This window comes from Podarcis filfolensis (genome assembly GCF_964270895.1).
Source record: "Podarcis filfolensis genome assembly, chromosome: 5".
Taxonomy (NCBI): domain Eukaryota; kingdom Metazoa; phylum Chordata; class Lepidosauria; order Squamata; family Lacertidae; genus Podarcis; species Podarcis filfolensis.
The window spans coordinates 78,780,401-78,794,954 of record NC_139608.1 but is presented as its reverse complement, the minus strand read 5'-3'; the positions used below and the strand labels follow the sequence as shown (position 1 = coordinate 78,794,954).

At 42.9% G+C, this 14,554-nt stretch overlaps 1 protein-coding gene across 6 annotated transcripts in view; it reads left to right on the top strand.

Annotated features, from left to right (window-relative positions):
* Nucleotides 1-14,554, top strand: part of SH2D4B (SH2 domain containing 4B) — a 96,778-nt gene that overhangs the window by 45,532 nt on the left and 36,692 nt on the right. For all 6 annotated transcript variants that reach the window (XR_014548306.1, XM_083614819.1, XM_083614817.1 and 3 more), the window contains 2 exons: nucleotides 4,522-4,669; nucleotides 11,849-12,059. Coding sequence is in view for 5 of the 6 variants with exons in the window: in XM_083614819.1 (XP_083470945.1) it covers nucleotides 4,522-4,669; nucleotides 11,849-12,059 (359 nt within the window). In the remaining variant the exon portion in view is untranslated. The remainder of the gene's footprint in view (nucleotides 1-4,521; nucleotides 4,670-11,848; nucleotides 12,060-14,554) is intronic.

Genomic DNA, 14,554 nt, shown 5'->3' with positions numbered 1-14,554 from the left:
TAACAATGTCTCAATGGAACCTCAGTAATGAAAAAGTTCCACTAACACAAATGTATGGTTTCCAGCTCCGGTGCCATGGAAAAGTCCACACCATTGTTCCCTTTCAGACTTGTGTAGAATAGAAATGTCTGCCAGGGGCCACGCCACATTTTTAAAGGAATTTTTAAAGCAGTGATTTCTAAACTGTATTCAGGGCACACTAGTTAGGGGAACTGAAAATTGAAACTGCGATGTTGACTACAAGGGTGGACTTAGGTATTATGGCACCCTGTGCCAGGCCAAAATTTGGTGCCCCACTCAGCCCTCACACTGCCTTCCCAAAGGTGGGTAAAGAGGCAACCGGCTTTGGGAAGGATGCATGAGGGCTCTGGCAGGATCCTAGCGCCCTCCTACTTCCTTCTCAAAGCTGGGAAAGTGCTAATGAGGTTTTGGGAGGGGAGGACAATAGGACCCTGTCAGAGCCTCATGCCTCCTTCCCAAAGTCCAGCGCCTTGCTTACCTGGCTTTGAGACAGCAAGTTCTTGTGTCTAAATCTGCCCCTGTTGAGTACATCTGCCACTATATCTGTAGGAGCAGATAAACCACATGCAGCAACCACTGTCCAATGCTAGGGAAGGGAAAAGACACAACCTCTAGGGTAAATCTTGTGTCTTCCAATACTTTGCAATAAGTATTCTTGCTGCTGTTGTAGCGTACATAAAGAAAGTTCTGTCCTTCTTTGGCACCAATTGGCCGACAATGCCCAGAAGAAAGGCCTCTGGTTTCTTCAGGAAGGTATATTTAAATACCTTTTTCATTTCATTATAGATCATTTCCCAGAAAGCCTTAATTCTTGGGCACGTCCACCAAAGGTGAAAGAATGTACCTTCAGTTTCTTTACATTTCCAACATTTATTATCGGGCAAATGAAATATTTTTGCAAGCTTGACTGGGGTCATGTACCACCTGTATATCATTTTCATAATATTCTCTCTTAAGGCATTACATGCCGTAAATTTCATACCTGTGGTCCACAACTTTTCCCAGTCAGCAAACATAATGTTATGTCCGACATCTTGTGCCCATTTAATCATAGCAGATTTCACCGTTTCATCCTGAGTATTCCATTTCAACAGCAAGTTATACATCCTTGACAAAATCTTAGTTTTGGGTTCTAACAGTTCTGTTTCTAATTTTGATTTTTCCACCTGGAAGCCAATTTTCTTGTCCAAATTATATGCCTCCATTATCTGATAATAATGAAGCCAATCTCGCACTTTATTTTTTAGTTTCTCAAAACTGCAGTTTTAGTCTATCTCCCTCTTGTTCCAAAATTTCCCAATATTTCGGCCATTTGGCCTCCATATTAAGCTTTTTCTGAGCTTTTGCTTCCATTGGTGATAGCCACCTTGGGGTTTTATTTTCCAATAAATCCTTATATCTTATCCAGACATTGAACAAAGCTTTCCTGACAATATGGTTCTTAAATGCTTTATGTGCTTTAACCTTGTCGTACCACAAATATGCATGCCACCCGAAAACGTTGTTAAAACCTTCTAAGTCCAAAATGTCTGTGTTCTCAAGAAGCAGCCAGTCTTTCAACCAGCAGAAAGCTGCTGATTCATAGTAAAGTTTAAAGTCTGGCAGGGCAAATCCACCCCTTTCCTTTGCATCAGTTGATATCTTAAATTTTATTCTGGGCTTCTTGCCCTGCCAGACAAATCTAGAGATATCTTTCTGCCACTTCTTGAAACAATCCATTTTGTCCACAATTTGCAATGTTTGAAACAGGAACAGCATTCTAGGCAATACATTCATCTTTATAGCTGCAATTCGTCCCAACAAGGAAAGCTTCAAATTTGACCAAATTTACCCACTTTGGAAGAATGGCAGATGAAGATGATGGACTGTATGGGATTGGCAGAAATGACTGGCAGAATCCGGGACCAGGGAGAAGAGGCGGTGGAAGAAGATTGGAAGAAATTTAAAGACTATCTACAGAAATATTGCAAAATTAATGAATGTTAGAATGATGTTGGATAGAAATTAAGTGGTTTCCAGCTGTAATGCTTGAAGAATATGGAAGAAGGGCATAAATAGGTAAAAAAAACAAACTAAAATGGTGTTGGATTGGAAATAAGTGGTATTAGTAACAAAGTTAATAAGAATATGCAAAAATGAATTGATAATGGATGAAAACACTGAGTTATAAAATGTTAAGTTATAGAGATAAGATAAATGAAAGAGGGTAAGGATTTGCTGATTTGATTATTTAAATGGGAATACAAGAAGGGGAGATGTGAGGAAGTCAAAGAAACAAGCAAATGAGTTTTAAATTATGAAAAAGAATTGTTTTTAATTTTTTGTATTTTTTTGGTGTGTTTACTCTTATTTTTTTCTTGTTTTTTATTATGTGTTTTTGTATATCTGTTTTTTGTAAAATCTTAATAAATATTTCTTAAAAAAAAAAAAAGACACAACCTCTAGGAAGGATGTTCCGTAGGCTTCCTTATGCAACCTGTTCTATGGCTGTTGCCCAGAAAGTGCAGGTTGTCTCTGGACCATGACTGACTGGAAGGCTGAAGGCAATGAACTGGGCTATCCCAGAATTGTGAGAAGGACGTCTACCTATTATTCTTAGAGATGATAAAGAAGCTAACTAAGTTTTGCATTGTGTCGAGTATGCCTCAAATATTTTTTCCCTGGGCATTAAAAGGTTGAGGAACAACTACCTTAAAGGGAGAGAGACCCTCTTAGGGTTTGGCCTGGAAACTCTGCAGGGTGTTGTTAAGTTTCATGGGTCTCATCATGCACCAACCTCCTCAGTAAAACAAGTTGCTGAGTTCCCAGCTGATATAAACAGCAAGTACGAAATTTCATGATACCTACTTAACTGAAGCTGAACGAGATGTCACCCTTATAACGGTATTCAGACCACCTGGAATAACACCTTGATTGCTTCCCAAAGGTAGAAAGTTGCACTCTTTCCAATTTTATATTCCTTGAATATCATAATTGCCTATAATTAGCAAATTGCTTACTTTATTCCAGTCATTTTTGAAATGTCATTGGGCAGAAACCATCTAACCATCCTCGTGAAGCCTGAGACACCTGTCTTTGTTTATTTTCTTCCCCTCTCCTTACTAATAGAAAGTGCCAACTCTCCTTAACCGTATTCTTAAATAAATAAAAATGTTTGTCTCTGAGCAGTGAAGCAACCTCAGCACTTGCTGGTATTTTAAAGGTCAGGAAGAAACAATGTAGGATCTTCTTTTGAAAGATCTTTGAATGTTGACAGTGCTAAAACTCCCACTACACACCCAGCATCTCTCAAGGTGCAACAGCGCTGAGAACCAAGCTGTTAAGAAACAAAAAGGCAACGTTCTTCATAGAAACAAAGCAATTTCTTAAGACTCCTGCGCAGCCTCTTGTATTTCTCTGCTGTCAACAGCTCATCTGGTTTGTGTGTGGATACAGCAATTAGTGGAAACTTTTATGACAAACTGCGTAGAGTTAGGGCACACTCCTGACATTACATTTGCACAGATATAAATGTAGCTCATTTATTTGTCCTTGTTTGAAGCAAGGACCCCAGGAGCCCTGTGTCTGTCTTGTCTTTACTCAATGGCATGCCACCATCTTGTGCAATGGAGCTTACTGTATATACTCATGTATAAGCCGACTTTTTCAGCACATTTTTTATGCTGAAAAAGCCCCCCGGCTTGTACTCGAGTGAGGGTCTCACCCCTTTCGGGCTGCTTGTTCTTCCTCCACCGCTGCCGCCACCAGCCTCTGGTAGGCAGGGGGACAGGAGGGGCTGGGGTGGAGAGAGAAGCCCCCTCTGCCGTGTGCACATGCGCACGCACACACGCGCACTCCGGCCCACCAGGAGGTTTGTGGTGTGGTGAACCGGCTTATACTCGAGTCAATAAATTTTCCCCTTTTTTGTGGTAAAATTAGGTGCCTTGGCTTATATTCAGGTCGGCTTATACTCAAGTATATATGGTAATTTCCAAACAATAGGATTGCTTTCTCTCCAGAAAGTCTTGGACAATTAGAGAAGTGAGAGGCTGCATACTTCCTTTCCAGTATTTATTTCTTTGCTCTTCGTTCTCATTTCCCCCCACTTGGACTAATGCAATGCGCTCTACGTGGGGCTACCTTTGAAGGTGACCCGGAAACTGCAATTAATCCAGAATGCGGCAGCTAGACTGGTGACTGGGAGTGGCCGCCGGGACCACATAACACTGGTCCTGAGAGATCTGCATTGGCTCCCAGTACATTTCCGAGCACAATTCAAAGTGTTGGTGCTGACCTTTAAAGTCCTAAACGGCCTTGGTCCTGTATACCTGAAGGAGCGTCTCCACCCCCATCGTTCAGCCTGGACACTGAGATCCAACGCCAAGGGCCTTCTGGCGGTTCCCTCATTGCGAGAAGTGAGGTTACAGGGAACCAGACAGAGGGCCTTCTCGGTAGTGGCGCCCGCATAGGAAGTTTCCTTATTTGCTGTTTGATTCCCTCCATCCTTTTTTATTTTTTTAGAAAAGAGAGGAAGAAGAGAGGCAAAGAGGTGAAGAGCAGATACGGCAACAGGAGGAACGCAGAGCTCAAGAGCTGTACCTGAGCCTCAAGCAAGCCCAGCAGTATAGCCCGCAGAATGAAAAGGAAGACCATGAATGGGAAGAACAACGTGAGTAAATTTTAACCGGCAGAGGGTTTTAAATGATGTCGAGATCTTGGTTTAGCCTGAGAAAACGTCAGTGTGATGCCATATGATTTGTGAGCCGGGCCTTGAATGGAAAGCATTGTGATCCGGAAGTACTGGTAGGATTAGAAAGGACAAAAACACGGTGCCTTTCTAAATGGCTCAACAGGAAGAAAGAGCTTTAATAGCTTAGATCAGGGATGGGGAACCTGTGGCCCTACAAACGCTGATAACTGCATTTCCCACCACCTTGACCTTAACACCATTGGTCATGCTAGCTGAAGACGATGGGAATCTGGAGTCAGACAACAAGAGGAGTGGGGGGTTGGAGAAGCAACACCTCTCCTGTTGATCTTACAGGAATTTTAACACAAACACTTTGCTCCAGTTTTGAACTTTCAGTGTTGTTTTTGCTGGACTGATGTGATTTTCTGCGTATTTTCCATTTTCCTTGGTGAGTTCTTGTTTATGAATCTTGTGCTAGCTTATTGCTACTTACTGGGTCTCAAAGAATACAAAACAAATTAGTTGGCCCAATAAAATGCATAACCACCTTATCTCATTTCATTTTCATTTTTGGGTTTATGAAGAATGCTAATAAAAAGCACCAGAAAAAAGCAATATGAAAGTGAATTTTATCTGCATCATCATTGTATTCCCCACTTTAGTCCTGGAAGAGAAATATATTGGTGTGTTGAGAATCCTAGTCAAGGACAGTGAAACTCGTAGTAATAAGTGGAATTTACTGGTTTTAAACCTCAGACTCTAGCCTAATTATTTTTTAAAAAACCAAAAAACCAGAAGATGAGCAAACTTTTGCTGGGGCTGTACCACTTCAGACTACAGGTACGGTTCACATGGTTGAGAGACCATGCAAAAAGATATTAATCCTGCACTTTATTCTTAGTATTTCTGAGTTGTCTGTATCTAAGGTCCCATCTGCACTATACATTTAAAGCAGTATCATCCCACTTTGTACAGTGGCTTCTCTTGAGGCAGGCTTCCTCAAACTCGGCCTTCCAGATGTTTTTGGCCTACAACTCCTATGATCCTTAGCTAGCAGGACCAGTGGTCAGGGATGATGGGAATTGTAGTCCCAAAACATCTGGAGGGCCGAGTTTGAGGAAGCCTGTTGAGGAAACCTAGGAACCGTAGTTTCTTAAGGGGGATGAGAGTTGTTAAGAGACCGCTATTCCACTCACTGAGCTATAAATCCCAGAGTGGTTTAATAATTCCGCCGATCTCCACAGTAGTGTGGTGTTGAGGAATAGAGCCAGCCTGCTGCCAAAGCAGTGCCTGTGCTGGGTCTTCCCACCAGAGGGAGATGTAACAGGCCTTTCCCTGTGGCTGGAAAGATTCCAGGTGAGCCTGCCTGCCAGATTGGCCAATGGATTGGTTGCCTGATTGACCCCAGGAATAAAGGTGGGCCCACTGCATACCTTTCTTGGGTCTCCCACCGTCCCTCCCGATTGTTGTGCTTCAAACACCCACTTCAGTGGGTAGGTTGAATCTGACCTTGCTATAGATGAAGTCAGTGGCCATATTCAGGGCACCAGGGAGGAATTTCACTACCTCTGGCGAGGGAGGAGTAAGGATGCATGCTTGATTGTTTTTATGTGCTTAATAAGTTCAAACTGGCATTCCCAATATATAATGTTGCATCCCGAGGTCCCCAAGCCCTTTCCCATTAAATAACTTCAAATGGACACATAATTTTAGTTTAAGTATTTGGGCAAAATTTAGGCCACAGCTTTATTGATTACAAAACAAATTGAGCGGTATTGGCCTAGGCATTGGTCAGGAACTGACTCCTGCCTCTCTGACTGGCAGTCTGAAAGAGTAAACACCAAATGAGGGAGCAACAATGGTGAAGATCAATTGAAGCTCACCCTGGGGTTCCTGTGGTCCTGGCATGGCCCTAGCCCCTCAAGCGGACTTTGGACGAGATCCAGGACACCCAGATTCCTTTAACCTATTTCAGGAGGGACAGGTGATGGCCACACCTCCCCTCCCACACATTTCTATAAACCAATGCCTAACCGCCAAACCTTACAAAGTTCTGATGATTGCTAAGGGGGTAGGTGAAAACCAAGTGGCTAAAGCCAAATGGAAAAATTCCTACCCAGCCCCTGCTCCAAAGCAGACGACCCAATCCAAAGCAAGGTCAAAACAGCAGCGCCTAAAATAGGGAGGGAGGGTGGGTGTTCAGCAGCATGAAGCAAGTGCCCCACCCCCATTGTGCTGCTGCATTTATAGGTCCCCAGGATCATGCCAATCACCCCATTGGCCCAAACAGCCAAGCGCGATCCCGGGGCCCAACAGATAAGGCTTGGGCCACGCCTAGTAACAACACACCCCGTGGGGGTGGCTGAAGGGTCCCAAGCGCAACCACGATCCTCGCTTTAGGAGGATCCCATTTGTCGTCCTTCTGATTCCCTTTGTGTCATATTTGTTTAGATTGCAAACTTTTGGGCACGGGCTTGTGATTTGTTTTAATTTTCTGCTGTGATCTGGTTAAATGTTAAGCACTTTACAAAGTAACGCTGCCTTGCGTTGAGTGCCGTTGTGGGTCTCAGTTGTGTTATAGCAGGGGCCACATTATCTATGAATACAACCTTATTCATAGAATTTGGAATAATTTATTGAATGTCAATTACCTAAGGACCGTGACCTGCCATTCATATGAGATCAGGTCACTTTGAACCAAATTAATTTTGCATGTGACAAATGATATTCCCATTAACTATGATTGTACCTGGCTTCTAATCAATGGGGGTGGGGGGTGGGATACTGATTATTTCAGGAATAATTCTAAGCCCTGTTGCTGAAAAGGAGATACCGTCTCTTGAAACAGACTTGGAAGGAACCTTAGTATTGGGATTGCCTGATTTCTGTCATTGGGGTTACACAGAATAATAGGGTTGGAAGGGACCACAAGGGTCAATTAGGCCAACCCCCTGCAATTCAAAACTCTTTTGCCCAACGTGGGGCTCAAACCTGTGACCCTGAGATAAGGAGTCTCATGCTCTGCCAACTGAGCTATATCTGGGTGTCACGTGATTTCTGCCCTTTTATAAGTGATCCTGTGTGGATATATGGGGGGGTGGGGAGACAGGAACTTGGTAACTGTAAAATAAAAATAAATCTTCAATAATAGTAAAAAGCCTTATCTCATTACTTGAGAGAAGTGGTAACTTTATCACCACTGAAAGGGGAGGTCTAGACCTAAATGAGAGACCACTGACCCATTTCTCCCTCCTAAGAAAGAAGGATGGCCTTCTTGGAGGCTGCTCCCAGATCGTGGAACTCCCTTCCATGAGAAGCTAAGCTGGTATCGCTCTGGTTTGCTTTCAATAGCAGGCAAAGACTGTTTTGTTCTACAGGCATTGGCAACTAACTGGCAGAGTCTTCTGAGGGTGGGTGTTGTATTTTTGTTTGTGTGTATGTTTTTGTGTTTTGTAGTACAGTGGTACCTTGGTTCTCAAACGCCTTGGTACTAAGACAAATTGGAACCCAAACACTGAAAATCCGGAAGTAAGTGTTCCGGGTTGCGAACTTTTTTTGGAAGCCGAACATGCTGTTTTGAGTGTTATGCTTCCAGTTTGAGTGTGATGCTTCCATTTTGAGTGTTATGCTGAGGTTTGCCTGATTTTACTATTTATTTTGTGGTTTTGTGGCTCTTTTTGCGGTTTTGTGGCTCTTTTGTTTTGTTTTTGTGACTGTGTGGAACCCAGTTCAGCTACTGATTGATTGATTGTGTGACTCCAGTACATTGTTTATTGCTTTCATTTAATGGATCAATGGTCTTGTTAGATAGTAAAATTCATGTTAAATTGCTGTTTTAGGGGTTGTTTTTAAAAGTCTGGAACAGATTAATCCATTTTGCATTACTTTCTGTGGTAAAGCACGCCTTGGTTTTGGAATGCTTTGGTTTTGGAATGGACTTCTGGAACGGAGTAAGTTTGAGAACCAAGGTGCCACTGTAGAATTTTATTAGAGGTTTTTAACATATTAGGAAATCAAATCCAAACTCTCTTATACAAAGATAATAAAAGGATCAAAAGAAAAGAGTAATATAGAAAAAAGAAAATACGAAATACAATATTCATGATCCTCATAAAACACAGTTATATCTATCTATAGTTCTCTATCACCATTTTATATCAATCTTCCATCCATGTTTTCAATGCTGGTTTTACTTGGGTCACACTTGTTTTCTTTTTAATATATCTGTTTATTGTGTTTTAACTTATGCTGTGAGGAGTCTTGCCCCATTACTGAAATAACACCTCTGGTCCTTGCTTGTATCCCAGGCTTGTGCCTTCATATGATCCAAGACTGTATGGACTAATCATGCCCTGTTGTTACCCCTCAACTGTATGGCAATGACAACCTGGCTTCTGTCCACCAGCATCAGAGGCCAGGAAGATGCAGCGATGTCAGTGTTTGCGTCGTTTTGCTATTATGTGCTGACTGCGGGAGCCAAATTATCCATTAGGAGCAGTGCCAGGTCCCATCATGTCTTGCCACCACCAAGTCAGCGGCTGTGCTCAGCAGTGCCAGGGGTCGGGGGGGTCGAAGAGGCGCATTGCTAGCGCAGCTGCTGTGGAGGGTGAACGTTGCAATGATATTGATGACACTACTAATTTATTTAGTAGATGGAATTTCTAACAGAATGGGGATTCATCTCATCATCCCACCGCTATTTATTGCCAAGTCAATAGGCGAAGCGTTACTAATTTTAGTGTTTGGTTTAATTCACTGCTGTGGTTCCTTTCATCGAGCCAAACAAAGAACAACACCATTCTTCTATAGGTAATTGAAATATATAGCCTGTTAGTGCTAAAAAAACAAACAATGTTACATGGGCATTTCTCAAATGTGGACACCAGCGCTTCATTTCATTGCTGGGTCCAAGCAAGGTCTGGCATGATAACATTCGCCCAGCCAGATTCCTCTGGTTCTCACAAGTAAGAGATGGTGGTGATGGCTTCCCTCTTGACCCCAGTAGGGAGCTTATAGATGAGATCCAAGCCCACAGTCCTGAGGGCGAGATGGCCCCCTGGCCACAAATGGCTGCCTTATGCTTCTTTGGAGAAAAGCAAAACATTGCACTTGTGAGCACGCTTGTGCAATCAGGGCAACACCTGACTTTGGCTCTCACTTGCGCTCCTGGAGAGATGTGTCTGTTCGTAGATTGCACAGAAATGCACTGTGGTGTGCCATTTCTTCCCTCTGCACACATGGCACCTGTCATAATGATGGGCATTTTGCCAGTGCATGGATAATAGGCATGCACTACTTGAATTTTCATTGATGCGATCTCAGCTTGTGTGTTTTCCTGTTTTCCAAGAATTATCCCCCCCTTCAACTGAAGAACAGAAACATACCATGCAATGTTTGCAGTCAAATACCATTTCTATCTTGAATATTTATTGCGAGTTGTTCCCAAATTAGCTACAGACCGAGGACTATTAACAAGCTAGCAGCTGGAGCAAATCATTAAAAAAAATGTGATGCATATTCATGCGACATTCTTATAATATACATCCAAGCCTAGCCCTGTGACTCACTGCTCTTCAGAAAAGCAAAGGAGGCCATAAAATATGGAGATCTCCTAATCTGTCCCAAATGATGCGACTTGCTCAAGTTCATTCCCAACACAGTAGGAATTCGTTCACATCTTTATCAAAGAACTTGCGGTTAGAAATCCTATCAGAGCAGCCAATATGTTTTGCTGTTAGGATTATTCTGCACTTGTTTTTCCTGTGCCAGTAATGCATTCTCCATTTTAGACCCTAGCCGCAATTTCTGTCTACATTTTTTTTCAATGAAATTTTGCCTCATTTACTCATTTATTGCATTCATACAGTGCTTTTCTGCCAAGGCACCCAAGGTGGTTTATAATTATAAAATACCAAAGCAAATATTTGGGATAAAATATACAGCAACAGAATCCTCTCAGGTTGACTGATGGTCCCTTCAGGAGCTGGTAGCAAAATTCAAAGAAGTGCCTGTTTCATAGCAGAGCTGCAATTTGGTTTGTGTGTTAGCTCGAGACATGTGAATTAGGCAGGTTCATATTGAATTGAAAACAGATCCCTCATTCCCCCAATAGAAAAGATGCATCCTGGTTGCTAGGGGAAAAGGAAGGACAAACTATGGTGATCCCAAGCACTATAAAATAAGACAGAAGCAGGAAAAATGTACTAAAGGGGAGGCAAAGATGCAGCACTTTAGCACCTCAGGCAGTGATGTAGTGTGTGTTGCTGGTGCCCAGGGCAGGCAAGCTGCTGACATCCGCAAAGCACCCCCCCACCAGAGCCAAGTGGGGGTCTGTCTGTCCTGAGAGGACCCCAGCCAGCTGCTGCGGCCCTTGGTGGGTGAATCCCTCCAACGCCCACAGAGAGGAGCTCTGGGCTGGGCTTGCCTGCCTTCCTCTGTCCATGCCCACTCACTGTGAACCTGGGCTGCTCAGCTGCCTTCACCACAGTGGGATGGGGATCCCTGCAGAAACCGGCACTTGCATGGCGGCACCTGGTTGTGTCACCTCAGAATTTTGTGTCTGGGGCCATGGCCCCCTTGGCCCCACATGCTATGCTACTGACCTCAGGGATTCCTACTGCCTGGCATTAAAACAACTCACTTGTGAATCACAGTTTCTGACTTTACTCATTGGCTGAAAACACAGAAATCATTTAGAAAGGGGCATGCACATTTTGGTTCCATAACTTTATTTTTAGGAGGGCTAGAGGCTTACATTTTTGAAAATGGAAGCACAGATTCTGGAGCACCTGCCCATGGGTGCCAATGAAAGTCTTTATAGTGCCCATGTGCACTGTGTTGGCAACTCCTGCTCTAAACCCACAGTTATATTAAAAAGTCTCTGTACAGAAAAAAGCAAGCAAGCTGGTAAGGCGAGGTGAGCATGTCATTGTGGCTTAGCCAAACAATATAAAGTTTGACCCTTGGTGCCTTATTTGTGGAATGTTATGTGTTATTTTTCTATTAGGTATAGAAGGTCTTCCAGCCTCACCTTGATGTGTTGGAATTCGATGGCTTTCCATGTTGCTGACATGTTACCTCTCAACTTAGAACTGCATGTTCTGGCTTGCCGAAAAAGCAAAGACACTCTGATGAGTCTCTCCTTCCTCATCCCTACAGTACGTCGCTCAAAAGCTGCGGATGAGGAAAGGAGCCATAAAGCACGCCGGGCCCGGGATGAGTACCGGCGGCAATCCTTGCGGGCAATCCAGAAAGGAAAAGTGGCGGGTCTCAGTAACCTGTTCCAGGCAGCTGGTCTGAATATCGAGCCAGAAGCAAAGCTGAATGACGCCTGTCCCATTCCAGCATTCACCATGACGGTATCAACCAGGTTTGTTTGTATTAATAAGACGACCCAGGCTTAACTGACATGTTATGACTCCTATATGGAGGCTGTTGACTCCTATATGGAGGCCTTTTCTGGTTTCCCAATGGGAAGAGGCAGCGGAGGAAGCAAGATTCTTGACAACATTGCTCTGGAATGCATTCAGAATTAAATGGCAAACCAACAATTTTAAATATCAGTGCATTTTAAGGTAGTGGTTACTTTTTGCAGAGAGTTGATCATGTCCATATGTTACAGCATAAACAATCAATCTTGGGACACCTTAAAAACTAGCTAATGTATTATGGCATAAGGTTATGTGGATTCCTTTTAGATGCCTCTTAATTATACCAATGTCATCAACAAACTGGCACCTTGTTTATTTTTGTTTATTTTTAAGCAGAGGGATCTGCTTAACATTAAGAAGTAACAAGCTCTTCATGTTGGCACATTGTGTTACCTCCAGCTATGACAATGTCAACAATAGTCACTGCTTCAATTTTTTTAAGCAGGGGAATTTACTTAACAGCAAGGAGCTATAAATCCTGCACATTCTTCAGACTGGTGCACAGCCTGACCTCCAACTAAGGCCTTATCATTTCTGCTTCTCACATTCCAGGCAGAGAGACTTTTGTATGCTTAAAGAAAGACATCAATGCCTGCTTAAACCACAATCTAGAGTTCCTTGAGTTTGCTTCCACTCCATAGCTGCCGTGTCTGCCATACATACAGTAGTTCACATACCGCATCACCAAGCAAGCTGAGTATTAGGAGTGGACCACAGGCAAACGTAGCTTTGCCAATACAGGCTGTAAAGCTCCTGGGTTTTATGGACAGAGTCCCTATCTGAGGGCCCTTGTACAGTTCAGTACTTTTGCACCGTTTTCCTCTAAAACTAAAAAAATCAGAAATCTTTGTAATCAAGAATGCAGCAAATGAAGCAAGTCAGGTTGTGGTTGAGAATTTCTTTACAAAATCCATTTCAACTTAGTTGTGAGTTTTCTTTTGGCCAAATTAATGCCCCCTCTGATTGTATTTTTATTGATCCCTTGCCTGTCTGATAAGTTCTGTGGGTTTCCAGCAGTGAAAAACAATCCGACATAGCAGATGGAGTTAGGCAAAGTTTTATCAGTGGCTCCTCTTGGGTTTACACAGCACCATATGATATTATTAATTAGTCTTGGTGTTATGAACAAGCGAGTGGAAACCCGAACATGCTGTTAGTTTTTTTTTTATAATGTGCAACGGCATACACCAAAAGTTCCACTAAGTAAGTGCAAGTCTCTTTGCATCGATTTGTATTTTCATTTTTAATACCGAGACTCTCAATTGTCAGTCTTTGCTCCTGTGAAGTCTGGCAGCTCAGCAGGGCAAAAGGAACCCTAGTCCCTTCCTGCTCAGCATTTTGCGTTCCACTTTGACAAGCAATCCCTTTGTCTTGCTGTGTTTTGATATAGAATTGTGCCTCTAATGGTTGCTGGCATTTCCAGCTTGATTAGGGAATAAAAAAATGTAGCCTCCGAAAGGCAGTGAATTCTCTATGTTTTGCTGGTGAGTTGCTTCTTGTAGCGATACTGTGGTTATTTTTGTTATTCCAAGCCACTTAAGATGAAGGAGGCTCTTCCAAAATAAAGTCATAAGAACATTAAGAAAAGCAATAATTGTGAAGGGCTATTAAATATTATTCAGCTTTGGGTTCTAAGCCTTTTAAGTTCTAAAGTGCAACTGTTTAGTGTGGAATTCAGCAATAATTTAGATGCGAATGCTTTCTTAATACTCAAGTGAGACCAAGAAGATCCTTACAAGGCTATGCCAATTATTCCGTACTTACCCAAAGCTGTTTATCCATCTCTTAAGTGATATTATTGTATGATCAAAGAGTCAGGTTGCCTTGCTATCTTCATCCTTGTGGAGAGCTAGAAAGTTGATGCTCACAGGAAAATACACTTAGATCTTTAGATCATCTTAGTGGAATTTGAGGATTGCAGGGCAATATCTCCTGTATCATTGCAGTAGCCTTATTTGTGGATTCAGAAGAATGTGAGAAGGTTTGGGGAGGGGGAGCAGGCACATGCATGCTGTCCCTGCCCTTATGCCCCCACGTGCTTTGGGTGTGCCCACTCCACCCACCTCAACTTCCCCATATTGCATGGGAAGGTATAGAAGGGGCTTGGCAGCATGTTCAACTGAACATCCTTACAAGCACCTTTGCTACCAGGAGCCCTGGTAATTCAGGATTTCCCATCACAGGAAGGCTTGTGAGCATGTTCAGTCAAATGGATGAATATGTTTACATGGGAATGGTTCCACACTATAATTTCTGTGAAGGCATCTCAATGTGTGGATCAGCTTTCCCCACATGCCTTACCATTCTGGCTTGGGCTCTCTGAATCGCCTTGTATTTGACAACTTGCTTGGTCACCACAGGTGACAAGGGATTCTATGCAGGTGGCTGAGCAATGTTCCAACCCTCCACGTAAATGCAGTGGGCTGGTTAAGGA